Source organism: Populus nigra, chromosome 18, assembly GCF_951802175.1.
Source record: "Populus nigra chromosome 18, ddPopNigr1.1, whole genome shotgun sequence".
NCBI classification, from domain to species: Eukaryota; Viridiplantae; Streptophyta; class Magnoliopsida; order Malpighiales; family Salicaceae; genus Populus; species Populus nigra.
In genome coordinates this window covers 10,584,139-10,612,087 of record NC_084869.1, presented here as the reverse complement: position 1 = coordinate 10,612,087, position 27,949 = coordinate 10,584,139, and the positions used below count along the sequence as shown (strand labels likewise).

Here is a 27,949-nt window from a genome sequence, read left to right as displayed (position 1 = left end):
TTTAACAGCGGCGGACAAATAAGGCTGAACTGGGCCTTTAAAAAGAGGACCAAACTAGCCCAAGAAATATCACACACTTATTCAAGCTCTCTCCTCTCTCTCCTCTCTCTCTCTATCTTAATCGCGAAGAGAAATGATTTTCTCTCTCTAGGGTTTGTTGGAATCAAAGGCGAAAGCGGGAGATCCAGGTTTTGAGTGGTTTGATTAATAAGCCTTGATTACTCTCTCTCTCTAGGGTTTATGTTTTGTATTCAGTCGCATTGTGTTCGTGTCGGTTGGTTTATTTCTAGCTTCGATTTCGATCTATCTAGGGTTTCCGATTCTTGAGGGGTTTTTTGCTTAAAGGAGGTTGTAAGGGTTCTTTTGAGTACGTATTTTGTTTTGTTAAACAAATTAAAGCTTTTTAATTTCTGAAAATTCACGTTTTGTTTGAATTTCGGAGCGATAGAGAGAGAGGGGGGGGTTTAGTGTTTTTTCCTATAAATGAATCAGATCAGTGTTGGTTTAGAGATCGTTTATTCAAGATTTGCTTCAGATGAATTTGGGTTTAAAGACATGCAATTGGTATATAATCTTATGATGATCTCTGATATTGCTGCTCACAGATAAAGGAGGACTATCGTAGTGGAAGTTCTGAAACTTTTGCGAGAAAAGGAAATTAACAAGAGTAAATATTTATTTATTTATTTATTAAACTGGATTCGTTGAAGTTTAAAGAATTTTGAATAAACGTGTATGGTAAAATTGAAGAGGGAAATAAGAAGTTAAATAGTTGAAGTTGATGATATGTGCAGTTATTGGAAGTTTATCTTATGGCACCTACTGTTCCTATAGAGTTTATTGGACAGAAGGAATTGAAAACGTGTTGGCTTTCACAACCAATGGGGAAATCAAGGAAGTTCTCCAAAGGGCACTCCTCTGGATTTGTTCCAGATTACCGGCATGCTGCTGAGACCATGGCTGAATCAGAAGGGTTTGGGAGCTCTGGACGTGTTGACACCGAGATGACAGCATCAGGAGATTCCTTTGCTCCCAAGAGGAAGTGCATTAGTTTGAATGTGGACGGGTATGATACATTTGGTGTACCATCACAAATCCTGTCATTGTCTAAGATGTCAAGAGCGGAGAGGAAGGATTTGGAAATTAGGTTGAAAAATGACCTTGAACAAGTCAGAATCCTCCATAGGAAAGTGGCTTCATTGAGTTCAAATACAGTTCTGTTATCGCCCTCTAGTGATACTCGGAGTTGCAGTGATGGCCAAAAGAGGCTTCCTCTAGAAGGTGTCCACAGGTCATTTGAAGTATCAGCTCCCAAGAGTAAGAAAAGGGCTCCTCCAGGTCGGAATGGGGCTCGATCAAAAAAGGGTACATCAGGGCGTTTTGAGCCAGTGAGGTCAGCTGCTCCACTTGGTATAACTAATGCTATGTTGATGAAACAGTGTGAAACATTACTAAATCGTTTGATGACACATCAGTTTGGTTGGATTTTCAATACTCCTGTTGATGTGGTGAAAATGAACATACCAGACTACTTCACTATCATTAAACACCCAATGGATTTGGGTACAGTGAAGAGCAGGATTATTTCTGGTGAATATTCAAGTCCATTGGGATTTGCTGCAGATGTGCGACTTACTTTCGCAAATGCAATGAAGTATAACCCCCCTGGAAATGATTTCCATTTCATGGCCGAGACCCTTAGTAAATTCTTTGAAGTTAGATGGAAAGTTATTGAGAAGAAGATTCCTGTTACCGCTGATGTAGAACCAGTGCCATCAAGAGCTGATGTGCGTATGGAAATGGAAACAACTGCTCATATAGAAAAGGAAACCACTACTGATACTCCACCTTTGAAAAAGAAAAAAATTACACCGAGTGACAATAAGGTCAAACCAGAGCCCATCAGGAAAGTCATGACAAATGAGGAGAGACAGAAGTTGAGCTTGGAGTTGGAGGCATTGCTCGCTGAATTGCCTGAAAACATTATTGAATTCCTAAAAGAGCATAGTGGAAATGCTGGCCAGACTGGCGAGGATGAGATTGAGATTGATATTGATGCTCTCGGTGATGATATATTGTTCAACTTACGGAAACTCTTAGATAACTATTTACTGGAGAAACAGAAAAACCAATCAAAAGCTGAACCATGTGAAATGGAGGTACCTCTATTTCTCTCATGTTTGTTTGCATTTGTTGTGATGTGTTCTTTATCCTGGAAATGTTGAATAAAAGTCTGATGAGCAGTGGCTTTTATTGATTCAGATTATTAACGAGTCAGGGATTAGCAATTCATCATTGCAACCATGCAAAGGTACTTTCTTTTACTCTAATTTTGTGCATTTTCACTGCATTATGCATGGTAATTTTGTTGCCAGTTGAATACTTATACATCATGTTTATTAGGCAATGATACCGCTGAAGAAGATATAGATATTGTTGGTGGGAATGATCCTCCTATTTCAAGCTACCCTCCAGAAAAGATAGAAAAAGAGGCGGCTCATAAAAACAGTAAATGTAGCAGTCGAAGTAGCTCCAATAGTGAATCGGGCTCATCTTCAAGTGGTAAGTGTTTTGTAAACCTTTTCATCATCACTTCCTTTTCTTTGGGGATTTGTTTATATATATATTTTTCCAATATTTGGAGTACTCATAAGCAATTTTGCTGTTTATGCATACTTGATTTCTAGATTTAAATGAGGAAATTAATTGTAGACATTAGTTATTCAAAATTTAGAAACACACATTAAGATGTTTTTCCATATGCTGAATGTGGACTTCTGGTGTAATTTTAAAATTCAAACCTTTGTGAACTTTGATGGAGTTCTGTTTGGATGCCATGCTGCCATTGGACCTTGTTTGATACGAATGTGGACTTCTGGTGTAACTTTAAAAGGCACACGTTTGTGAACTTTGATGGAGTTCTGTTTGAATGTCATGCTGCCATTGCACCTTGTTTGATACTTAATTCCACTCTGATTTTTTTCTTAAGGTGTAATTTGATTCTGGTTCCTTTCTGTTAGCCAAACCACTCAAGAGTTGTATAGCATATTTGGTAACTCATCAAGTTACAACAGATGTCTCACAGCATATTCCTGGATAGTGAAATATTTGAAGGCAGCTATAAGATTTCATGTCACCTCGTGTCCTGTCAATAGTTTCTTAGAATATCATGCCCAATTAAAACTCTGGCATTACTTCCCCTTGCTTTCTGGTGGATGCAAAGATGCTGTGGAGAATGATTTTCTTCCCTGTTTTCAGCCAAGATCTGCCTTCAGCTGTTTAGAGTAATGTGTGTTCTAGAAGGCTTGCTTTTATTGTTGGTATTGAGTTATATTTTTTTTGTCACGAACTTATATCTGACCCTTGAGTTCAGTCCGGCTATGGCATTAGGTATACGTGTTCAATGTTTCTCTGAAAGTAGAAGATGCAAGTCTGATCTGTACTACACTTTAGCATGGATATGTAGTGGAGCATAATATTGAAACACTATGGATATTTGAATCTAACAATTGCTGTTCTTTTTTGACGTGATTTAAGAGTGGAAAAAGGTTGCCATGTACTGCAGTGCCATCAAAACATACAAAGGCACGGTTTTTCCCAATTCATGATCATTTTTATTGGCCAAATTTATGTGCAATATCATATGTGCATGCATGCTGGCATTTGCCCTTCATGTTTCTGATATAGGTTGTTGGACAGTTGCTCTGTTAAGAACCATTGTTCAAACAGTTCAATGCAATGGGCTAGGTGCGAGTTTATAATTTGTAGGTGGTAATTACTACCAAGTGTTTTGCTTATAACAGAAAAAGTTGTTAATTCATAGAAGTGAAGATACATCACATTGGGGAATGAGACATCATACATGACAAAGAATACAAAAATAGATCAGGACAAAAGAATCATCAAATCTTCCTGAAATTCACACCGAAGAAGTGCGGGCTCGTTGGACTTTGCTTAGAGCCCAGTGCTCAGTTATTCTGATGGATTTTGATTTTCCTGAATGTTATGATCAGGAAAGGGCCATTGCAGGTGTTTTTGTCATCAAGACGTGAAGATGAATGCAAAGGATGTGTCCTTTTAGCTTAGAACTGTTGTGGGTTATGCATCAAGTGATTGGAATAAATATCTTTTCACCCAGTTGTTGTCATGGTTGAGTAGCATCCTACAACATGTCATTCTCTGTCCATGACATGTGAATGTCATAACATGATGGGTTTTTTGACACAATAAATCAGAAGTTGAGCAAAGAAACCTTTTTCTCATGATTTTTATATTCACATAATCAGTTTCTAAGATTTTATCGTTTTGGGCGTGGAAGTAAGAGCCTTAAAACCTATCTTTCATTTATTTTCCATGCCTTGAATAGTTAATTGATGTGAGAGATGAGAGTGGGACATGTGCCCCACATAGTTCCTCTCCCAGTTATTGAACTCAAGTCATAGGTTCTGCCCCATGGCTAGAATAGGAAATCGGAAGTTCTCTGTTTGGTTTGTGCTCTGTTTTGGCTTTGGAATTAGTGTGTTGCCTTGATGATGTTATTTATTTACAAAGTTCGTGTATAATAACCATAAGAATGTGTGGTTTGGCTAACTTTTCCCCCTAGTAATTGCTAATTTGGTGGTGGTTAATTTCCTTCTCTCTTTTTTTCCTTTTAAATTCTATAGATGAAAAAGGTTATATATGTAAATTGAGCGCATTCGTGGTTAGTTTAATGATCTCTTTTTACTCATGTGATTCTTTTTTCAGATTCAGATTCTGGCAGTGAATCTGGTAGTGAATCTGATGCAGTTAAAGCATCTGGTCCCATTAATGCTACTGAGGTATGCATGCATAAATTGATCAGCTCAAGTCAGAAAATTGTATGAATTTAAGTGTCGTGCCTTTTCTTTTAGATGTAACATTGATTTTTATCTTATATTTCTTCTAATTATAGGAAAAAATGGAACCTGGAGAAAATGTAGTCCAAAAGAGAAGTCATCTTGGTGATCCAGCTGTCAGAAATCGTGAGTTTTTAGGTTTTATTTCATATTATGCATGCTATAGGGTTCTTAGAGTTTGTTTTGGCCAAATTTAATCTGAAATCCTGCTCGCCATGCTTTGTTCAGAATCTGTTGATGGGCTGGCCCAAGTTGAGCTGGATACTGAGGGTAAGCCAGTTGCAGCCGAGGCAGATGGCCACCAAGAGGGTAAGCATACTCATTAAGAAGATTGCTGTTACATGTGGGACTTCATCTCACTCATCATGCTGTAATGTTATAGGGGAGAGTGCTCCACCTGAGAGGCAAGTCTCTCCTGAAAAGCTCTATCGTGCAGCTTTGTTGAGGAACCGTTTTGCTGACACCATACTTAAAGCTCGAGAAAAGGCGCTTGAAAAGGTTGGCCTTTCATAAACTTTCATGCTATTAATTGCTGTAATTGTACATGCTTCTGTTTTGTTTATGGGTGTGTACCATTCACTCCGTGATATGGAATTCAGGGTGAAAAGCGTGATCCTGAGAAATTGCGGAAGGAGAAGGAGGAATTTGAAAGAAGGCAAAAGGAAGGTTTGGAATTGCAGTCACTCAACAATAAATTGAGTCATGTGATGTTATTTTCCAGGAGCAATGATTTATCTTTTAATCTGTGATATCAGAAAAAGCTCGGTTACAGGCAGAAGCTAAGGCTGCTGAAGAGGCTCGAAGGAAAGCTGAAGCTGAAGCTGCCGCTGAAGCCAAAAGGCAGAGGGAACTGGAAAGGGAAGCTGCACGTCAGGCATTGATACAGGTAAGGCTAATACATCCATGCAAAACCATCTCCAATGCTTCTTTTAGAATACGACCAAACATTTTCTTGTTCTCTGCAGATGGAAAAGACTGTTGATATCAATGAGAACTGTCAGTTTATGGAAGACTTAGAAATGCTTAGGATTGCCCATCATGATGAACAGCTTCCAAGTTTCATAGAGGAAACAAGCCCTGATCATTCTCAAAATGGGCTGGGTAGTTTCAAGCTTCAGGGTAGTAACCCACTAGAGCAACTAGGATTATACATGAAGGAAGATGACGAAGACGAAGAGGAAGTAGTTGAACCACCCTCTAGTGTTCCAGATCTAACGAAAGATGTTGAGGAGGGAGAAATTGATTGATTAGGTTCCTGCTTTGATTATTGTGCCAGTCAAGAATTTTATAAAATTGTGGTCCTAAGAGCTACGGGCATACATAATCGTCTGTCCCCTATGCAATACAGCAGACAAGCACACAGACCTATGACGGATTGAGTCTCAACTCTCCATTGGTGGCAAACCAACTGAAAAGGACAAGCCTCGGGCTATCAGGGGGGAAACATCAGCAAATGGTGTTACTGGGTTTTTGTTTTCCTGGCCTCGGTTCTTATTCTTGGTCAGGAGGGCGGCTTAAAAGCTCGTAAACCACCAATTTGTTGTCGCTAGAATATGGTGACTTTTGTGAATCGCCAGAGAAAGAGGTGTTTGGGGTTTTGTTTATTATAGTTTTTGTTTTTTTGTAAAAAGGAAATTCTAGTTTTGTATGGGATAGTGGGCACTTGGGGTCACATTAAGAAGGTTTAGGGAGCAGGAAAGGTAACCAACCTAGAGGAGGAGGAGCTGTAATATGTATAGTTAAAAGAAAGCTGAGGCAATTGGAAATGGCATTCACTTCACTGTCTTTTATCGCATTTTGCGTAGTCTGGTACCCCAGGGACTGGAATGTATCAGTTTCTGCATTCTATATTAAAAAAGATCACTCGCTGCTACCCTTTGAGGAGAATTGGGGGGATGATATGGTGGACCGACCTTGTGCTCTGCTTGTAACTTCTTTGAATTGTTGTTGTTTCTGCTTTGATTTGTTTTGTTACCCGTTTTCTTTGACCAATCCTCTTCCTCCGTAGAGGCCGACCCTGAAAATAGCAGTTGTGGATGATTTAGTTCTTACTAGATTTGCGGGCTGTGTTATGCGGCGGGCTCCAACGGTTTTTTTATCACTAAAAAAAAAATATGACGCCTGTGCAGTGCAAGTGTTCGGGAGAAAAAGAAAAGAAAAGAAGATGACCTGCAAAAAATTAACAAATAAAAAGATAAAAAAAAATAATTCGGGTTGTTCATAAAATATTATATTAAAATCTAACTGCCACTTGTATGATAAAATTGATAAAATCATAAGCTTAAAAAAAATAAATTAAATCAAGCAAACATATATATGAACTTTTAAAATCTTAAATTTACAGCCTATTTGAATTAAAAAAAAAAGTCAATTCTTAACTACCGTAATTTTTTTTTGATTATCAGATGTGACTGGAAATTGAATTAACAAGCTAAAGATCGCCCATCACTTAGGCGACTTGTTGTCCGCTCTAAGAAAATGTTTGTGTAAACATCATATGTTTGTATATTTTAATTAAAAAAATCATGATATTTTAAAATTTATACACAATATTAACACATTCTTAGAATTCTACCTAGAAAGGATGAAAAAACTAGTTGTTGACTATAGCTTTGATTAGCAACGAGTTTCAACTTGTCTTTTTTTAATTATTTTTAAATTAATTATTTTTTAATGTTTTTAAATTATTTTGAGGTGTTAATATCAAAAATAAATTTTTAAAAATTAAAAAAATTATTTTAATATATTTCAAAACAAAAATCATTTTAAAAAACAATATTTACAAGACACTCCTTCGCTGTACCTATTCCGGAAAATAACTTCCGATAACATGAATGAATACTCGCAATAAATCAACTGTCTACAAGGTGTCAACAATGTCAAGGGTATGAACCTAAAAACAAGAGTTTTTCAACTCAAATTTGCTCTTCTGGGTTATTAGCATACGTGATTTAAACTAAAATTATCTGGCTGCATATTCGGTGCCATCTGACAAGATTTCCCTGTGCAGGAGATTCAAACGATATTTTTACAAGGACATTGTAACACTTCCCCAGAAGCATAGGACATTGTAACAAGGATTTAGGACGAAAAGATGAAGATCAACAGCTACCTTAAGAAGATTTGTAGATCAAAATGTCTATACAAAGAGTTCAATGTGGTTTCGAGTTGGCGAAAATGAGCTTCAAGAATAAATTGAAGATCACAGCTAGAAAAACATTTGGTTACAGAGCAGGAGACCACCTGAATGAATTCTCTGTTGTTGCTTCCATCTTTCAAAGAGAAAATCTTCATCACTTGGCCGCTTCAGATACTCGTCAACATCAAACTGTAACCTTGTTCTTCCGGACAAAATTTGGCTTTCGTAGCTTTCAAGTTCTCCAAATTTAGTCCCTTCAAGTTCGTTAATATTTGTTGAATGGCCATCTGCAAGTCCTGGGCTCCAGCTTCCATGGCTACTGATGGAGTGCATGCTTAAATCTTGAACAGGCGTTGCTTCCTGAGTGGAAATTGACATGCAATTCATTTACCCACACAGGGTAACAAAAAAAGTAATGATAGATTCATATAATGCATGTCAGATGAAAAGGGAACAGGAAACATAGTGTGGATTTGCTAAGCAAGATAATCTAGGAATGGGTAAGCTAATTCTTCCAAGGTCTTACATCTGCTTGAAAGAAAAATGGGCCATAGATTACCTGCACAGCATCCCATAAATTACTTTTTGGAGTTGATGGTAGCTCCTTATTTTTTATGGATAGAGGAGAGGCATCATTAGAAGTTTCCCATAGTAACCAGGGCAGAGCAACCCCATCCATTTCTATAGGTCGAGACTTGGATATCACTGGGCTTCGAAAAGTTTCTGTCTTTGTTATTCCTCCCAAGGTTGAGCTTGTATCACTCCTCTCCCCATCCAAAGATGAAATATCTGTATCTTCAACATTTGAAATGAAGTCCTCAAAGTATTTCTCTGCCTCTTCAGTCAATCGTTTAGACATCCTACTTCTGTCATTACTCCTCTGAACACCGCAAATTGAAATCTTTATAAACAAATTTACCCAAGAACAATATCTCAAACTGTGTATGAGCACGGAAGAGAGGACTAAGTACCTTTCGGGCTCGTGATGGCTTCTCTACCACAGTGTTCTTCGGTTCAGAAAGCAATTCTTTCACAATCTTCGAGATATCTCTACCATGTTGCTCCTCCAACAGTAGTTTTGCTAATAGGTCTTGTTTACGCTTCTCGGACTGTTAATACAACATCCATATATGAACAGGTCATCTTGAAACGCCAGTTGAAATAGCAGCTTAACCAGTTCTCTAACAACTCTTTCTAACATGTGTCAAAAAGGTAACTTGGAAGTAATCAAGGTTTCATTCCTCAATCAATAATAAGTTCCAAGAAAGCCAAATGAAAGAAGACAGGTAAGAAGACACTCTTTTGCTTGTTGGCAATACTAGCAATCAAATTAAGAATATTATGCCATGGGATAAATTGACAAAAACAGAAAGATTGTAATTAGTCGTTCTTACCTGTTCTGATTTTGCTGCATGATTCCTTCTGATAGTAGAACCAGCCTGAAAAACATTAGACTTTCCAGATTGCAAGCAGTCTGCATTTGTTTTCCCCCTAGACTGCATCAATTTCAAGGAACCAGACAAGTATCAGACAAACCAAAACAAGGATGCACATGTAATATATAATATAGACAATTAAATCAAGTTCACGAGATACACAAATACAGACATGTTCAAGCTCCATCTTGATCTCTTCAACTGCATGCCTAAGTTCTTTTCTCATTGCTTCATACAGCCCACTATTCATATCCTCACCGGTGGGATGCTCTGCCTAAAAGGTGAAAAGAATGGCCAATAAGTGACTGATTTGAAGAGAAGAGGACACCCACTCATACATAAAAACACACACAGAGATAGAGAGGGAGGGACACTGAAACAGCACTCATTGCACGGTTATCATTTCCAAAAATCATATCCAACCTTCTTCTGTGCATAAACTGTCCTTATCGTTCTCTCGAACCCGTTTTTATTGGAAGAAGCATCCTTTCCTTCATCATCAGTTAGGCTTGATGAATGGCTCTGAAAGGACAAAGTTTAATCCAGTCTTGCAGCAACTCAATATGAAAGGGTTGTGAAAGAATATTAAAACAACAGCAAATGTGTATATGTGCATGTGAATGTGACAGACCAGTCAATGTACCAGATTGTCAGCCTATCAGATATAAAACAGGATTCAACAACATGCAGAAGAAATGATTAACATAGCTTGCATAGATATAAGGCTTACCGAGTAGCCATCATGATACTTTAAATCTTTCTGGCTAAGAGACCTTCTCAGTCCAGGTCTGTGATTTGAAGCCAGTGTCTTATTTGATAAAGGGACCTGGTTGTTTCCATTACTGTGACGCCTCGGATTAGCATGATTTCTTGAATTCTGAGAATGATCTAGATCACTCTGACATTGCCAAGAAAATAATGTAGAAATATTAGAAAAGAAAGTCATTGACTAATTTGTGCCTAAATCATTTTCCAAGTATAGAAGCTAATATATATTCACTAATTTCTGCATCAATCTCAGAAGAATTACATTTTCTCACGCTTTGAACATATGACACTCCAAGTAAGGGCATTAATTAACTCTTAAATGTGGAGTTTGGTAAGCAACCATAAATAATAAACGAAAATTAAGAAATCCTACACAGTAAAAGAACAAACATAGATAAAATTTATTCAACTCTTAATCGGTTTCTCATTACAACCTAATTCAACAAATTACCCTTCTATAGAACCCTAAACATTGAAATCCAGTCACCTGACGAAAGAATTCAATACTCATATAGTCATTTACTGCAGCAAACAAGATCCGACAGCATCGTAGTTAGAGCTCGTTTTTTTTTTTATACAAAAATATTTTTAAAAAAAATTGAAATTTTTATTTTAAATTTTTTTATTTTTATTTTCATATAATGATATCAAAAATAAATTTTAAAAAGTAAAAAAATAATATAATTTTTAAAAAATAAATTTTAAAAATCACCCGGCTATCAAAATTAATAGCTTTTTAGCATAATTAAAACCTCTATCCAAGATCATTCATAAACATAATATTTAAAATTCCAAAATGTTTGAGCGATTTGATCATGGGCTCCACTGCAGAAGCTTTGTTAGTGAGAAAGTACAAAAGTGATCGTGAATGCTATTTCGGCATTTCCTATCCATATTTAGCAATTCACTACTTTCTTGTCATGATTATTAAGCAGCAAAGGTAAATCTAAATCTCACATCCATCCCCACATTCAAAAAGCTACCTATCTTTTCACTACAAAAGAACAATTTACTATTCAGAAATTAATAACAATAATTAAAAAAATCCATATTTTTTTATTTTTACCTCAGAATCACTAATTTGATATCTAACCACAGAAACAGAACGTCTTCTCCTCGAATTATTACCGTCTGAATTCCCCTTCGCACCACCACTGTAACTCTTACTGTTACTATTACTTTCACTGTCTTGCCTCGATACAGACCTCCCTCTCCTTTGGGACCCACTCACAACTCTCTCCCCATCGCTGACGTCACCATTTCTAAAACCCGAAGACCTCCCTCGATCACCTGAACTGAACAACTGAATAGCGAGATCGTCAAGACTCATATCCGGGACTCCCGATCCTCTCTCCGTGTTCACGAACCTCCCTCTCGACGGCATCGGAGCATCGTCGGAGAAGTTGGATGGAATCGGTCGGGAGAACCGGCTGAGACTCCTTGACCGCCGGTGAGCAGAGGCAGACGGCCTGTCGTTCTTGTCGTTGCCGATTGGTGCTCTCTTTGTCGTGGATTTGAAAGCCGAGGTTGCCATTTTTTTAATCCAACGGAGAAAGTTAAAAATTACTTTAGGTTTGACCAGAAGAAAATTACTATGTTTGGCATTTCGGAGAGGATAATGTGAGCAGAATCACGAGGAGGGGATGATGGCAGAGGGCGGAGCTGTAGAGAGAGAGAGAGAGTGTGAGGGGTTCAGTTGGTGGTATTGGCGGAGAGATCGAAAATTTTGAAGAAATTTGAAAATTTCCGGATGTTAAAAACTATGTTAGGTATGATTGGTAGTAAAGTTGGGCAAGGGTAGTGTGGTAATTTGGTATTGTGTTTTAAACTTGGAATTTGACTCTCATAAATTTGCTGGTATATATAAGGAAATTTGTTTTTAGAAAAAAATATTTTGCTCACAATATATTTAGTAGCTACAGTTCTCTTTTCTATTTTTTTTCTTATGGCTATGAAATATGAAAATTTTTATGATAATTATTATTATTGGATATTTATAATATAGAAAATAGATGAATATAAAAAAAGAGAAATCAAAGAGAGAAAATTAAAAAGAAAATTAAAATAGTAAATAATTGATAATTATTTACTATTGTCTGAATTATGATTGAGAATAAAAGCTTCTAAATTTTATTTTACAAAAGCTTTCGAAGTATTTTATTTTATAAATAAACAAAAGCTTCTACGCTCTTTGCTAAAGGGTAAAAATAAATAATATATATTTTTTCTTAAACCTATCTAAATGTTAAAGCTATTATAATGTTAAACATATTTTAAATTGTCATCTTTATTTATAATATAGTTAAAAATATCTTGACAAAATAAATTTATAAACACTAAAAAAACCATTTTAAAAAGCTAGAGATAACTTATATGCACCACCTAAAAGCAATAACTTTCTTACATGTTAATGCTTGTAACACGGGTGTTACTCATAAAAAAATTTCATATGCTATCATGTGTAATTCTATGTGCCGGTCGTAAAAAAATCTTAATTATTAGTGTGTTTGTTACATGCATTTAATAAAAAAAATTTCACATGAAATAAACATATTATTTTTATGTTTCAAGTCGTGTTCGTTTAACTTGTAATTAGTAAAATTATATTGGTTTGTATTTTTTTTAATTATGATAATTTAAAAAGAAAAAAAAATTGCTGTTGTTGGAAAAAGCTCTTCAATTTATGGATAAAAACTTGAATTATTTACTGTTGTCTAAATTATGATCGACAATAAAAGCTTGTAAATTCTTATTCCACAAAAAGCGTCGAAGAATGTTTTTTTTTTTTTTTAATGAATAAAGAAAAGATTCCATGTTCCTTGCCCAAGGGTAGAAATGTCCAAAAACAGTTGTGTCATTAAAAGACATTGCAACATCATAGTGTTCTGTATATTATTATTTTTTTCCCATGATGTTGACCGTATAAATCATTGGGTTTAATGACGATTATTTATTTTGACTTCCCAAATTTAAAAGACATTGCAACATCCATGTCTTCATTTTTTATGAAATATATTAAAATATTTATTATTATATTAAAACAATAAAAAAAATAACCTTTTTTTTTTAAAATCACTCTCTCTTGTAAAAATAGAGTCCCAGCTGGGGTGTTGATGGATGTCTCCGTGTCAAGCTCCCCCGGGCCTCCAAATGCCAAGCGCTCTGCCACGTCCCGCTCTGGCTCTAGTTTATGCGTTGGCCAACACACACCTTGTCTGAAGCGGACGTTTCTTCTTTCCATGGCCACGCCCCATATGAAACAGACACACAATCTCCCTTGTCTCCAATCACTTCAAAATAAAATGTCTACGAGTAATAGCTTTAGTTTCTCTAATAATCATGATTTTAAGTTTTTCAGGGTTATTAAAAATTTACGAGTGTTAACTTTAAAATCTATGAAAATAATTAAAACACATAAAAATCAGTCTAAACATTCAAATTATGACAGTGATAAAGGTCAATCACCAATGTGTTTAATATATATATATATATATATATATATATTTAAAAACATATCAAAATAAAATTATTTTATTTTTTAAAAATTATTTTTAACATCAAAATTTTTATTTAAAAAAATATATTCAAAATTTAAAGAAATTTACTCTACATTTCCGAACAGACAGAACCGACCGTATTAAGCTACCCCATCCATCATCAGACTTTGCTTTGAATGTGTTTGGTATTACTTTGCTTTGAATGTGTTTGGTATTGCGGTAGCTGTTGTGGTTTAAAAAAAAATATTTTATAAAAAATATTTTTTAATTAAGATTAGTTTGAAAAAATAGATCTTTAGTTCGATTGAAATTTAGGTTGAAAAAAAATAGTTTAATTTATTTCATTAATAATACTTTTAAAATTAAAATTATAAAATAATTTTAAAAAATATATATTAATATTAATAATTTTTAATGTTAAACACTAATTTTTTAAATAAAAAACAATTAAAAATTAAAAATAATTTTTAATTTACTGGGTTAAATCTGGTTTGAACAGGAAACAATTTAGCCGGAACTGTATACATGTTACACTGTTCATGCTAAATAAACAGACCCAAATTTGTCATCGCCACATCTTACCAGGCACGATATTTGCGGCAAAAACTGTGTTTTAGCGTGCCACAAGGCCAAATTTAACATCTAGATTACTCATTTTAACCGCAAAAGGAGTCGATAAGAGATTTGGGTACAGGAGAGTGGCAGAAACACCTTAATCGCAATACTGGAAAGGCAAAAATATTTAAAAACCGGTTGCGATGAATTTAAAGTTCCTTCCTCGGGGTACAACGAGGAAGCCAAACCTAAAAACTAACAGAATCTTGCTGACATTACGAAGCTCATAGCATTGCTGTCTTGAAACAATTTTATTCACTCTTAACATGACACAAAACCAACACCACAACCAGGCAAGGCATGTGGAAGCGCGTGCAGCAGCTCCATCATGCTGCGACTTCATTCAGAAACAGATGCAATGTAGGTGATCAAGTCAACCACGCGAGTGCTGCAAAATTATCAAGAGAAAGATGCGTGACATAGCAGTTATTAATGCTCAACTCAAGCACAGAAGAAAGGCGCAACTCAAGCAGGTAGCCCCCCTTCTCCAATCAAAGGAATGAACATCCAGCAACTATATAGCTAGGTAATGAAAGAAATATTATGGAAATTACCTGTAGCCCCACTCGTTGTCATACCACGCAACGAGCTTCACATAGTTATCGTTCAAAGCAATTCCAGCTTTGGCATCAAAGATACTTGACCTATAAACATCAAACCAATTGGTCAAATTCCACAAGCAACCTCCATAACACACAACACTAACACATCAACTCCATTGTAGCTAGGAAATAAAAGGTCTGAACATCTAGGATTTACATCTATTCTTACCGGTTGTCACCAATGAAGTCGGTTGAAACCAGATCTTCGTCAGTGTACCCTAAGATTCCCTTCATCTTTCCCTCAGACTCCTCCCTGTTGAAAAGATGAACAAAGTTAAAATCTGGAAGAAGATATCAAGAATCAAAAATTGGAAAGTTTGAACAGTTTGATTTAACACCATAGATCCCCAAAGCTTGTGTACGCACACGATTAACCTATATCATACATTACAGAATAGTTTCTCCTATATGTTCTGGACTAAATCTTAATAGAACTCACTTGATTGCAGCTTTAATATTTTCGTATGTAGCTCCCTTCTCAAGTCTCACTGTGAGGTCCACAACAGAGACATCAACAGTAGGAACACGGAAAGCCATTCCTGTCAGCTTGCCATTCAAAGCAGGTAGCACCTTCCCCACAGCCTGAAATGAGGGGGAAAATTGTATATAGTTAACACAGGAAAGTGAAGCCTTCAGAGTCAGCAGCTGAACAACAAACTTGTGTAGAACTCCATATGGTCCTTACCTTTGCAGCTCCTGTGCTGCTAGGAATGATGTTGAATGAAGCAGCTCTTCCACCTCTCCAGTCCTTTGAAGAGGGCCCATCAACAGTTTTCTGGGTAGCTGGATCAGTGTCAGGAAGAATTGTAAGAATAATGTGCATACATCCACTACTCACTAGATGGTTTTTTTCTTTTTTCCAAAAATAGAAAAGAAAAAAGAGGAAGAGACATACCAGTAATAGAGTGAACAGTGGTCATAAGTCCCTCAATGATGCCGAATCTGTCATGAATGACCTGCAATTTTAATGAGTCAGTTATAAGGCTCCCATAATTTACGTAACATGTGCAATGACCAAGTAGGCAATTACCAGACCTTAGCAAGGGGAGCAAGGCAGTTGGTAGTGCAACTAGCATTGGATACAATGTTAAGATCCGGTGTGTAACTCTTCTCATTAACACCCATAACAAACATAGGAGCATCCTTGCTTGGGGCTGAGATGATGACTTTCTTAGCTCCACCCTGTTAAACAAAATTAACCCACTTAAATATAAGACAATTAAAAATCACTGCATAGTCAAATTATTTTTTCTTGGTGTTTCTAGATCATTTTGATGTGTCAATGTCAAAATTAGATTTTAAAAACTGAAAAAACTTTATTATGATGCATTTCCAAGCAAAAAAACACTTTGAAAAGCAACCTCTACCACAACTCCAAACACCACCTAATAAATTGTGAAGCCATCATGCAACCAAAAAATCTACTAGTAACTAGCACAATTACACAGCTGATTAGCACGACATCAACCAAGGAGGCATTTCAGAACCAATGCAAACTCAATTGCAAATAAAAAACTATAATCAGTAAGAAAAGTGACTCCAGCCGTGACAAATACAATAGGCACAAAAATGCATGATTAACAAAAAAGCGGTCACTTCTTACACTCATCATCATCTAAGCCCGCCTAAAAGGGCACTTCAAAGCTTATTTAGTAAGATATTCATATGCATCAAATCTAGGAACCACAAGACCAATACACCAACACCAACTCGAATCCAAAACACAAAAACTAATCAAAGTAAACTCACAATAAACCAAAACACAGAAACCATAAAAAATACATCCCATCAAGTATAAGAAAAGGGCACAAAAAAATTAAAAAGTTGAGAAATATACCTTCAAGTGAGCAGCAGCCTTATCCTTATCAGTGAAAACTCCAGTCGACTCCACAATATAATCAGCGCCGGTCTCACCCCATGGGATCTCCTCTGGGTTCCTACAAATTTTAAAAAGACCATATCAACTTTACCAATCAAAATTATTGACTAGAATATCAACAGGAAAAGAAAGGAGAAGAAGACAATCATACCTGACACCAAAAACAGTAACTGACTTCTCTCCGAAGAGAAGTGTCTTAGAATCCTTAACCTTAAGCTCATGATGTTTCCATTGACCATGAACTGTATCATACTTAAACATATATGTCTGCAAACAGCAAGAATACATCAGATCCAGAAATACGAACACACAAAATCAGACACGAGAAGAAGAAAAACAGAGTAGTACCATGTAATCGGTGGTGATGAAGGGATCGTTGACAGCAACAAGTTCGACATCATCTCTCTGTAAAGCTACTCTAGCTACCAACCTTCCAATTCTTCCAAATCCTGAATTTTTCATTTATATCAGATCAGATCAGATCAAATCAAAACATAATCTAATCAAATCAAGTGAAGTTAAGTTAAGTTAACAGCAGATTTATTACCGTTGATTCCAATCTTGATCTTTCCTGAACATCAACAAAAGGAAAAAAAAAAATCAGATCTGAAGGTCATCGTAGAAAAAGGTAGCAAATTTTAAAAAAAGGAACGATGGAACGGCAGAAACACAGGATCACTTACCCATGATTCTAGAGAAACCGAGACACGCTGAGAAACAGTATGAGAGCTGGAGTCAGTGAGGAGATACAAGTGAGGTAGTGGGCGATAGGAGCGAGGATCAATTGCAAGTATAAAAAGGGGTAGCCGGTGACTATTGACTAAATTCAGTTGTGATCCCTTGAGTTTCGGGATTTATTCAATTCAATATCTATGTTTTCTTTTTGTTAAATTAGTTCCTCCAAGGAGAGTTGGCCCCCTTTTAGGCTTTTACATTCCAAGTGCACGGGAATAAATTGAAAGAGATTTTATATTACTTTCCATGGTAGTTTTAAACCCGGCTTGAGTTGATCCAGGGTCAAAATCCGGTTGGAGAGCTGGATTTAAAAAAAAATAGGAGAAAATAAAAACCTGGATAACTTTGTAAAAAATAAGGTTGATCAGGTAACCCAATAAGACCTGGTCAAAAATTTAATTACAACTCAATGAATATTTATTTTTTAAAACAAAAACAATATTATTTTATTTATAAAAAAATACTGGGGGTTAATTCGGAATAATCCAGTAAAGACTTGTGACCATAGTCTTGAGTTGGGGTTTAAAAACTATGTTTTGTATAGATTTTTTTTATCTCATCCAATTTTAGTAAGATAATCTGATGATATTAAGTCTGATTTATTCATATCTAATATAGTTTTGTTGATAATTAAGTTTTTACGTGTTTATTTTATACAAATATATGTGTCAATGTGTCATTGTATTCTAAAGCATAAATTAATTAGAATGAATTAATGTAAACTAAAGGTTATAATTTTTGCTATTGTACATATGATATGTAAACTCTAGCCATTTTTTTTTTATCGAAATAAAAGAGTTGCAAAACATTGTATTAGAATGTTATCTATTCCATTCTATACAGGTTCCTTCATTAACAAATTTGTGTCCTCAAATGACATATATTTTTAATGGACACTGGTTTATTTACCATGTTCTTGTTGTGGTTTAGATTAAAAAAATTTGAATAAAAAAATAATATATAGATTATTGATATTTTTTTGTGTTATTGTGATATTCGGTATAATAGTTTGAATTTAAAAATTCAAATATGGCTATTTAATTAGTATGGATTTTAAATTAAATCGTATGAGAGTTTTTTATTCATTAAACATGTTAAAAAAAAAAACTTAACACTGCAAGATAAAATTAAATAAAAATCTCATATTAAAACATAAAATAAAAAAAGCAATTAAAAACCTCATATTGGAATAATGGGGAATAAAGGATAAAAATGCCAAAAAATTATATCAATCAAACTTAATATTAAATGGTAAAAATAAACAAATAAATTATATTAAATGATATGATTAAAAAAGAAGAATAATTTTCTATTAATAGCATGTACCAGACATTTAACCTCACCTTAGATCACATGTGTTAACCATTATGTCATTACACGGACTTGTTAACTAGACAATTAAAATAATAAATTAACCTAATCATCTATAAATGAAAAAGATTAGTCTCTTAGCATTGATCGCATCCACGACCTTATCTTGAGCTAAAAGTATAGCTATGATATGAATATATTAACTAAACAATTAAAATAATATCAACCTTTTTCACAATTATTAATCTCATGTCTTTTAATTGATTTGAATTTAAATTTAATTCCAAGGGTCCAAATTGAAAAAAAATAAAGTATGTGGATTTATTTGACCAAATTTAAAAATGGGAGGATGATTTTGGTCAAACTCTCATGAGATCCATGTCTTTAATGGGTCATGCTGATCTTGTTTTTATACACGGTTAGATTTGATTGTTAGGTATAGGGAGACGTTGAGGTTAATTTTAGCCGTTGATCTGCGTGAAGATAACGTGATCTTCAAAGCGGCTGTTGTCGATAACGAAAAGTCAAGTGGTACAGGAGTGGTGTCCTGTTTCCAAGGGAACGACTTTTGTTTATGTCCATTAAGAAAAAGTGAGGGGTGATTGGTGGCCACGTCACTATTTGTGGACTCTATCATGGGCCACGTCAATTTTTGACGGGCACGAGAATCTAGGTGGATGATATGTGGACCGCCCGCTTTCTTTCAGCTTTACACTCTACAGCCATGTACGGTGAAGGCCCATAAGGTCATGGACCTAAGCGGGCCTGGGGTCGATCCATGGCCTGGTGAGGCAGTATGATCGACGGTGTGTGCGTGCGCATTTTGAAGAGGAAGCTAGCAAACCTGGACTCGTAAAATCTTTCCTTGACTTCTATTTCCCCCCCGTGATTTATGACGTGATTTTTATTAACTTATTAATTTATCGCCAAAAAGTTTATAATTATATAAATCTTTTTATAAATAAAGTTAGGTTATTTTTATAAATTAAGATAATATTTAGTACTGTGATAGCGTTTGCAATGTGTTTTTCATTTGAAAATATATTAAAATAAAATATATTTTTTAATTTTTTTAATTTATTTTTATATTAATATATGAAAATAATTTAAAAATATAAAAAAATTAAAATTTTTAAAAAACACTTACAGCCGCGTAAACAAAATACTATAGAAAAGTGATTCACATACTCCAAGTGATTTTTTTTCTCTCGATGATGAAAATATTTTCAGATTAAATGTTCTCATACTCTGAAACTAAAAGCATGTGAATTGAATGTGTTAATATAGTAATATTATGGAGGGAATTAATCCGAAAAACGTCTCCACAATAACATTACGGGGGGCATTTGGTATATAGATTTTTGGAATCTCGAGGATTCAATTAGTGTTCACAAATCGGGTTTTGTTATATTTATATTTTATTTATTATTTATTAAAAAAATCTAAACATCTATTGCATGGATATTCTTTATTATTTCCTGTTTGTCTTTTACTCTTGTATGCAACCTCATAATTTACTTCATGAGTTTTGAGATTAGGTTGACTAAAGTTTTTTAAGGTTTTTTTTTATTTTTTTTTATCATTTGATATTAGATTTGATAGAAATTGGTATTTTTTTTTGCTTGATGAAAGTTAATATTTGTTATTTTTATAGGGTTATCTCAATATCATATCCAGAATTATAAATTCAGTAGGTTCAACAGGGTTGAATCAAACTTTTTTTTCATTGTTTTTATAATATAATTTTCCTTCTTCAATTTATCTCTTCGATATCAAGTTGGTTTGATAATTAAGTTTTTTAATTTTATTCATTCTATTTTCCACGGGATTATTTCGATCCCATATATAACATACTCAAGTCAATTTTTTTTTGTTTTCTTGAAATTGTTTTCTTTTTAATTTTGTCATTCAACATTTTACTTTTTGGGAATTGATTTTTTTTTTTCAGTTTTCTTTCAATGCAATTATCCCATTTTCATTGAATTTTTTTTATTAACAAATAAGATCATTAAGACATTTTAAGAATATTATAAAAATATTTTTTTATAATATTGACAAGTATTCATCATTTGCATTAAATCATTGTTGGTTTTTTTTTTCAATTTATTTGTTGTCAATATCTTATTCTCTAATTATATTATTAAATTAATCGTTTATTTTTTATACGTTAAAAAACATAGGTTGACCGGTGACATAACACATATCACCTATCTAGTATTGACTATAAACACAATAATTGATTACTTTTTTGTGGGATTCATAATTCATAGTTTTAAACTCAATTAAGTATATGACTCGATATAAGATCAAGGTTATAGGTTGATCAAATTATTCGAATAAATTAAAATAAAATTGTTTTATTATTTTTTTAAAAGTTAAAATAATATTGTTTTGAATATTTTTAAAAGTTAAAGTAGACAAGCTAACCATTTCAGATCAAAGTCAATTTTGAATTAATTTTTTTTAAAATTTAGTTCAGATAAAAAAACAGGCCAACTTATCAAGCCAATCTTAGTTTTATAATTATACCAGATAGTCGTGGGCTTGTGCTCAACATTGTAAGTATATGGACGCCCTATCATGATCCCTCCCCCCCCAACTACTTTATGGTTCCAATTTATGCTTCCTTGTCAACAAAAAGCTAGATTTGATCATCTTACCTGTAAAAAACACAAACGAATATCGCTTTTCACATTTTCAATATAAATAAAACACACTGGGATAGCGATAGAAACCTGTGAACCAAGCAAATCGAACAGAGATACATCCCAAGAATCGGTCTTTATAGCCATTTTGATTTTGGTTCTTGTTTGGCGACACTTTTCTTCTGTCATTACCATCAAAAACAACATATTTTCTCCAAGATGAATAGTTTTCCGTGGCATGGAGGCTGATAAAAAGGACTCTCATGTGATCATGGGTTGGCTAGACGCCACTACCTACAGTGTTTTGGTTTTTCATTTTGTTTCTGACTTGAATTCTTAGCTCAAGCAGGCAAGAACATGTTAGATTGTTTGATATTGTTAACAATAAACCTTGTCCCGTTTGATTGTTATTTATGACACATCACTTATCTTCAAAACCAAATTTCAGTCTTTGAATGTTATCATTCTGATTATAATTTGATTTTCTGACATCATTAAATGCCACAAAATCACATGCATTGTTTTATTGAACAATTGTTTTGGTGATATACAAACATATGCTCTCTTCTTTTATTTTAATTTTTTATTTTATTTCTAGAGAAAGTATACACCTAAATAATTAACAAATAATTAACAGAATTCTAAAACATGTGAGTTTTTTTATTATATATACTTGTACTGTGAACCAAGATATAATAAACTTGTCTAATTGCTTTGCTATGTATTAACTATTAAGACTTGAACAATTGTTTTGCTATGTAAAAAACCTGCACAGTTGCTTTGTTATGTCTTAACACGTATGAGATTTTGTATTGTAATTGCACTGTAGTTCAAGATATAATAAATTGTGGACAACACTGTAGCTACTTAGAGGCTATTTGGGAGTGCTTTTTAAAAGCGTTTCCGAAAGAATTTGAATTTTTTTTTTTGCTTTAAAGTAATATGTTTTTAATGTTTTCAAATCATTTTGATGTACTGATCTTAAAAATGATTTTTAAAAAATAAAAAAATATTATTGACACACTTTTCTGAATAAAAAACATTTTGAAAAACAACCGTAACCACACTCCCAAACACCCTCTTAGAGGTTGTTCCTTGCTTGTGTTTTTAGTTAAGAATTGCAGTTGGGGTATCTTATTTGATGTGATAAATATTATCATTTGTATTCTAATTACCCAAGCGCCTGGCTGGATGTACATCTTCTAGACACCTGGTATTTGGGCTGCCAACCCGAGCAGTGGGCTGGCCAAGCCCGCATACCCGCGCCCCAGAAATGCTAAAACTATAGCCACCCAGTTGGAACACCTCATATGGTCCAAAGCACTGAAGAAACATGCTCGCAATACATATGCTTGGATTTTTTTAAAAAAAACCAGCCTCCTATCCCATTTGCAGCGAGGGATCAACACGAGGAGAAGGAATCACATAAAACTTTGCATATGCCGATTGATTGTGTTCCATTGAAATTTAATTAGCTTAGTCTCTATGTTAATATTACTAATCAAGTTCATTTATTACATATTGATAATACCAAAAAAAAAATAAAAAAATTCAGTGCCCACAGTACCGAGGCTGCATATGCATGGATGTGTACTGCCTCATTCATCTCAGGTGTTTTCACACGAGTATTTTTCTTGGTATTATTTTTTGCGATGCCCGCACACTATAATGAAAATATTATTTTACACTGTAACAAGAAATTAGTGTAAATCAAGGAACAATTTCTTGATTTAAGCTTGGAAAACAATCAAGCCAAGGAACAACTCATCTATTACTAGTTGAATTTAACTAAAATTGCCATCCCTACACATCAAACATGGCAAGGGCAGAACTATTAATTTAAGATTCGAGGCATTGAATTCTATAAGGATTTTTTTAAAAATTTGAATTTAGGATTTCATAATACTTACAGCTCATAGGGCTGTATATATGGGTTACTAGCAATTTATTAAAAACTATGCGCCAAATTGTCATGAACCTGGGCATTTCCATTTCAAGGTCAGCAGCAAGCAAGGGAGCACACTTCTTTGCCATTTTATGTCACGCAAGTTTCATATAAAACCCACTGCCCAGAAATGGAAGACAATATAAATTATTTCTCCATCCGGACCCTGAGGTCGTCTACAAATCAGTTATTAGAGTGTGTTTGGCTGGGTAATTCAACCTCTCCTTTTCATCGAAATTTAAAAAATTATTTTTGTTTAAAAATATTTTTTATATATTTTCATATCATTTTGATATATTATATAAGAAATAATTTTTTTTAAATTTTAAAATATAATTTTAATGTATTTTTTTTAAAAAATAATTTAAAAACAGCCACCGTCAAACTTTCAAACTCCCCTTTGAAACCGAGGTGAACATCAGTGCTTCTTGGGCAGTACTTTATCAAAGGATAGGTTACAGAGGATGCCTTTTCCTTTTCACCTTGATCACAACCTTAACTTTATTTACCCTCGTGCAAAGACTAATGCCTTGTTTGATTTATCTCCCTCTAGCAAATATCCAAATTCAATGGCTTGATAATCTGAAACAACGCCAAAATTAGTTGATAATGGGGGAGGACAACACATAATATTCAAGTACTTAGGGCCTAGAGCCAACGTGATTAGTGATTGATTCGACTCCATTTTAAAGATTCGGTGAGTGTTAAGTGCACACTGTACCGGTGTAGCCTCTGCTAACACCACCGGTCTGGTGTTTTCTGCCCGGAAGGCATCCATCAAGAGTCCAAAATGGCTTTCCCAATATCACTTTTATTTAAAAACATATTAAAATAATAAAAAATTTGAGCTGATGAACTCAACAAGCAAAAGAGAAAATAAGATGAAGAGACAGAATGATCACGTCCATGGCGGCGTAAATGAAAAGAACACCCTGCATAAAACCATTAAACAAATCAGACAACGAACTAGCACGTAGATATATTCCACTTAAGTGCACACTCATATCTAGTCAAATCTAAAGCCAACATGCAGTAAACCTAAGCTTGTTTGAATCCTAGGTGTGCACATAGGACGACAAAAACCCAGCTTGCATCATACATAGTCCAAGTAGTTGCCAACTGCCAAGTGTCCTCTAAAAGATTAGGTTAGGGACGACCTAGAAAATAAATACCAGCGTATACATACATGGAATCTGAATGACTCAAGAAAAGGATAAGGTGAATGGATCGTCCTCATCGCTGGTCAAACCAACAAAAATGACTTGTTCCATAATGGCAGACATCCCATTTTCTGAACCCATGGCCCCTACCATGTTTACAATTATGGGCTCCTTGCTCCACTATCCATCAATTGTTTGTTTGTTTCCATCACGACAGTGTTTGGATCATTTTCGCAAAATGATTTTTAAAAATGTTTTAATTTAAAAATAAATTAGAATAATTTTATTTTTATTTTTATTTTTATTTTTAATACCCATCAAGATTATAAGGAAATACTAAAAAAACAACGAGCATGCTTTTGAAACGCATCCAAGAACAGCTGAGCACCCACTCTTAACTAAGAAATAACTTAAGCTAATTAGAGGGCTGGCCTGGGATAAGTTGACAATTAATATACATGGAAAGCTGAGCACCCCCACGCCCTTAATTAATTTTACGTGCTTAGGTCAAACAAATTAACAAAAAGAACTGTAATTCCGTGAACATTCGCCACTGGACAAAGTACAGGTATATAGTCCATGCATGCACCGAAGCCAAAAATTGCTTGAACCCTAGATTTTTTTGCTTGAGCCAGTGAGAAAACAGTACCGGAGCTGTAATCGTATAGTAGACAGGGGCAATAAGTGAGGAGAGGAGGAGGGAGAAAGAAAACCTCTGGGCCCTGTAGAAGAGGGTTGGCATAGAGAGGACAAGAACATCAACACATGAGCACATGGCTTTGCTTGCACATGATGACTTCTGTCTTTCAAGAGTAACGACAAACTGCATGGCCTAACTCCATTAGTGGCGTGCTTGGGGCTTACAGTTTGCTAATGCAAAGCCCTGACCTCTTGTGTACGTACTCTGCAACAAGCACTGCACGCACCTTCTTATCGGTTTTCATTTGATTAATGCCGTTGATCTCTCCTAGCACACAAACCCAATCCTTAAACCCTTGTCTTTGTGCGATGTATGATTAGTTAGTTACTCAGATATGTCTTTTTTTATATTTTTATTGCATGTTCTTGGAGCCAGCTTCTGATCCATGTACTAATTCTTTAAATCTTATACCAGCTAAGGGAAATCATTGCCATACTAACCCTAAAGACGACGTACGATGATTGGGCATTGAAATAGAATCCACCACTTCCAGCTGGAATGATCATCATGATACGAGTTTGTTTTACAATGGCAATAAATAATAATAATACTACGCTAATAGTACCATGCATGATAATTTGATTATAATATTTGTTTTACAAGGAATATTACAAGCCAGTGAAAACCACGTTTGAATTATTCGAAACTTCAAACGAAAAATTAAAACTCATTTTTCAATATCAATTTTTGATCTAAATTACGTACAAACTGGATATCCTATCACTATTAGAGCGTTTTGTATCCTTTATCTTCATTCTTATTGACAATTGGACATTTCAAGGAACTCACAGTATATTTTTTTCCAAAAAAAATAAAATAAAATACTATAGTATAATGATATTTTTATCTTTTATAGTACAAGCCAAGGAAGTACAAATTATCGATCTTTTTACTATTTTTGCACAATAAAAAAACTTAATGGCCCTTAGAAAGTAAAAACATTAGCCTCCCGTTCATGAGCTTCTTGGTTTTTCCTTTTTTTTTTCAAAATAGTTAAATAACTAGATTACCTTTAAAAATAAAAAATTAAATAAAAATACTATACATATTGTCAAGGGTTTGTTATCTTTTCATTATAGTTTTTTTATTATTATCACGTGGATTGAGGAGTGATTTGATAATTTATTAAATATAAATATTATTTTTTTAAATAATTGATGCATGTGTTACACGTGTTGGCGAGAGAGTTGAGTCTATGGATTTCAGGTGACGCGTGCAACATCACCCTTCGACCAAACACTAGATTCCGGTCGGTGCTGGAAAGTGCTTGGCGTCACATTTTTTTTTTATAATTTTTTTCTTGATTTATTTTATTTTTCAATTTCATTATTCATTGTTTTATTTCATTTAATTTTATACCAGATTTGATCCTTATTTTTTGATTATTATTTGTTTTGTTTTTTAATTTTGGATGATTGAGGATTTCGCTTTATGATTTTTTTGAGTTTGTCTTCTATGAAGTAACCCGGTTTTATGACCCAGATCATGAATTTTGAAGATTAGTGTAGTTTGACTTTGGTCTTTTGTTTAGTTTTTTTAAATGATTTTTTAATAAATTTTATCTTTTGATATTATATTATTGGGCCTTCAACTTCTTCAGTTTTTTTTTTCTATAAGGTTATCCCGATTTCATATCTCAAGTTGCGAGATTGTCGAGTTAACTCAAGTTGAATCGATTTTTTATTTTTTTGCCAGAGAGTTGACCTCCATTGTTTTATTCAGTTTCTTCTTATACGGGGTTATCTCACCCTCACAATCAGGCCACGAATTTGGCGTGCTGACTAGAGTTAGTTTTTCTTGTTTTTTTAATTGATTTTTTTCTAATTTATCTTTCATCATTTGATTTGTTGATAATTAAGCTTTTAAGTTTTTTTTTTCTCATTTAATTTTTTTTGTTATCAAATAAAATCGTTAAGAACTTTTAAAAATATTATTATTAGTCATTATTTTTTTAAAAATTATATTATAAATTTAACCAAATTTATTAAATCTATTCAAATAATGATCTGTATTCCAAATTTTTATTGTACTTTTAAAAACACTATCATCTCTCTGTAGCATCCTTTTTACAATAGATAAAATTTAATCCCTCTCGCCGCCTAACGTGTGGCATTTATCTTGTACATAACTCAATCAAGCGGCTTAGATACGGCGGAACTTCATTTATTAGATGCTGGAACATGCTGGACCCTCCTTTGTGACGTTAATTTTTATCATACAGGGAGGTAGCGAGTAGGAAAGGCACATGCGCGTATGTCATGCATTGCATAGCCAGGTAGCATTGTAGCAAAAATAAAAATAAAAATAAAAATAAAAATAAAAATAAAGATAAAGATAAAGGATGGCCACTGTCCCACCATGTAATTCATCTCTACACGTAGAAAACACATGCTAAGTGAGTGTAATGTGGTTCGGCAGGAGACTTGGAGATCCCAACTCCCAGCTGGGTCCCACGGTGAGTCCTCTAAGGTGAATATGGATAGAATTCAAGGGCATTATGGTATAAATAGGAGCTATAAAATGAGACCATGGACGCCCGTTCACCATGCACAGCCCCCTCTCCTCTCTTCTTCGAAGTGTTAGGGAGTCATAGTGAGAACCGCCGAGTTTCCTCTATAAAGGAGAAGAAGAGCCTAAATA

General features: G+C 34.3%; 3 protein-coding genes across 3 annotated transcripts; 1 reads left to right on the top strand and 2 right to left on the bottom strand.

The window, feature by feature from the left end:
• Window positions 1-62: 62 nt before the first annotated feature.
• LOC133677866 (transcription factor GTE10-like) lies at window positions 63-6,869 on the top strand. The gene is made up of 10 exons (XM_062100003.1): window positions 63-2,159; window positions 2,263-2,311; window positions 2,404-2,562; window positions 4,747-4,820; window positions 4,934-5,003; window positions 5,106-5,186; window positions 5,260-5,375; window positions 5,477-5,543; window positions 5,633-5,763; window positions 5,843-6,869. Exons 1-10 carry the CDS (start codon window positions 813-815, stop codon window positions 6,122-6,124), a joined length of 2,376 nt encoding a protein of 791 aa, XP_061955987.1. The 5' UTR covers window positions 63-812; the 3' UTR covers window positions 6,125-6,869.
• Window positions 6,870-7,957: 1,088 nt separating this feature from the next.
• Window positions 7,958-11,965, bottom strand: LOC133678175 (uncharacterized). The gene is made up of 8 exons (XM_062100407.1): window positions 11,287-11,965; window positions 10,183-10,350; window positions 9,876-9,974; window positions 9,625-9,726; window positions 9,411-9,512; window positions 8,988-9,125; window positions 8,576-8,896; window positions 7,958-8,376 (listed from the first exon to the last, which is right to left on the bottom strand). The coding sequence occupies exons 1-8, from the start codon at window positions 11,752-11,754 to the stop codon at window positions 8,086-8,088; spliced, it is 1,689 nt and encodes a 562-aa protein (XP_061956391.1). The 5' UTR covers window positions 11,755-11,965; the 3' UTR covers window positions 7,958-8,085.
• A 2,363-nt stretch (window positions 11,966-14,328) lies between these two features.
• LOC133678630 (glyceraldehyde-3-phosphate dehydrogenase 2, cytosolic) lies at window positions 14,329-17,645 on the bottom strand. Its single transcript, XM_062101018.1, has 12 exons — window positions 17,497-17,645; window positions 17,361-17,384; window positions 17,162-17,262; window positions 16,965-17,080; window positions 16,772-16,871; window positions 15,970-16,116; window positions 15,830-15,890; window positions 15,620-15,717; window positions 15,374-15,516; window positions 15,104-15,187; window positions 14,887-14,976; window positions 14,329-14,720 (listed from the first exon to the last, which is right to left on the bottom strand). The coding sequence occupies exons 1-12, from the start codon at window positions 17,498-17,500 to the stop codon at window positions 14,672-14,674; spliced, it is 1,017 nt and encodes a 338-aa protein (XP_061957002.1). The 5' UTR covers window positions 17,501-17,645; the 3' UTR covers window positions 14,329-14,671.
• Window positions 17,646-27,949: the final 10,304 nt, after the last annotated feature.

Bases quoted from the DNA above. Each gene is read 5' to 3' on its own strand.
- LOC133678175 (XM_062100407.1), bottom strand. From the start codon at position 11,754: ATGGCAACCTCGGCTTTCAAATCCACGACAAAGAGAGCACCAATCGGC. The intron at 9,126-9,410 runs GTAAGAACGACT...TTGTATTAACAG, and splicing joins ATGCAGCAAAATCAGAACAG to TCCGAGAAGCGTAAACAAGA. The intron at 8,377-8,575 runs GTAATCTATGGC...ATTTCCACTCAG, and splicing joins ATTTATGGGATGCTGTGCAG to GAAGCAACGCCTGTTCAAGA.
- LOC133677866 (XM_062100003.1), top strand. From the start codon at position 813: ATGGCACCTACTGTTCCTATAGAGTTTATTGGACAGAAGGAATTGAAA. The intron at 2,160-2,262 runs GTACCTCTATTT...TTATTGATTCAG, and splicing joins CTGAACCATGTGAAATGGAG to ATTATTAACGAGTCAGGGAT. The intron at 4,821-4,933 runs GTATGCATGCAT...TTCTAATTATAG, and splicing joins GTCCCATTAATGCTACTGAG to GAAAAAATGGAACCTGGAGA.
- LOC133678630 (XM_062101018.1), bottom strand. The intron at 17,263-17,360 runs GTAATAAATCTG...TGAAAAATTCAG, and splicing joins GATCAAGATTGGAATCAACG to GATTTGGAAGAATTGGAAGG. The intron at 16,117-16,771 runs GTATATTTCTCA...TTTGTTTAACAG, and splicing joins AGGCTGCTGCTCACTTGAAG to GGTGGAGCTAAGAAAGTCAT.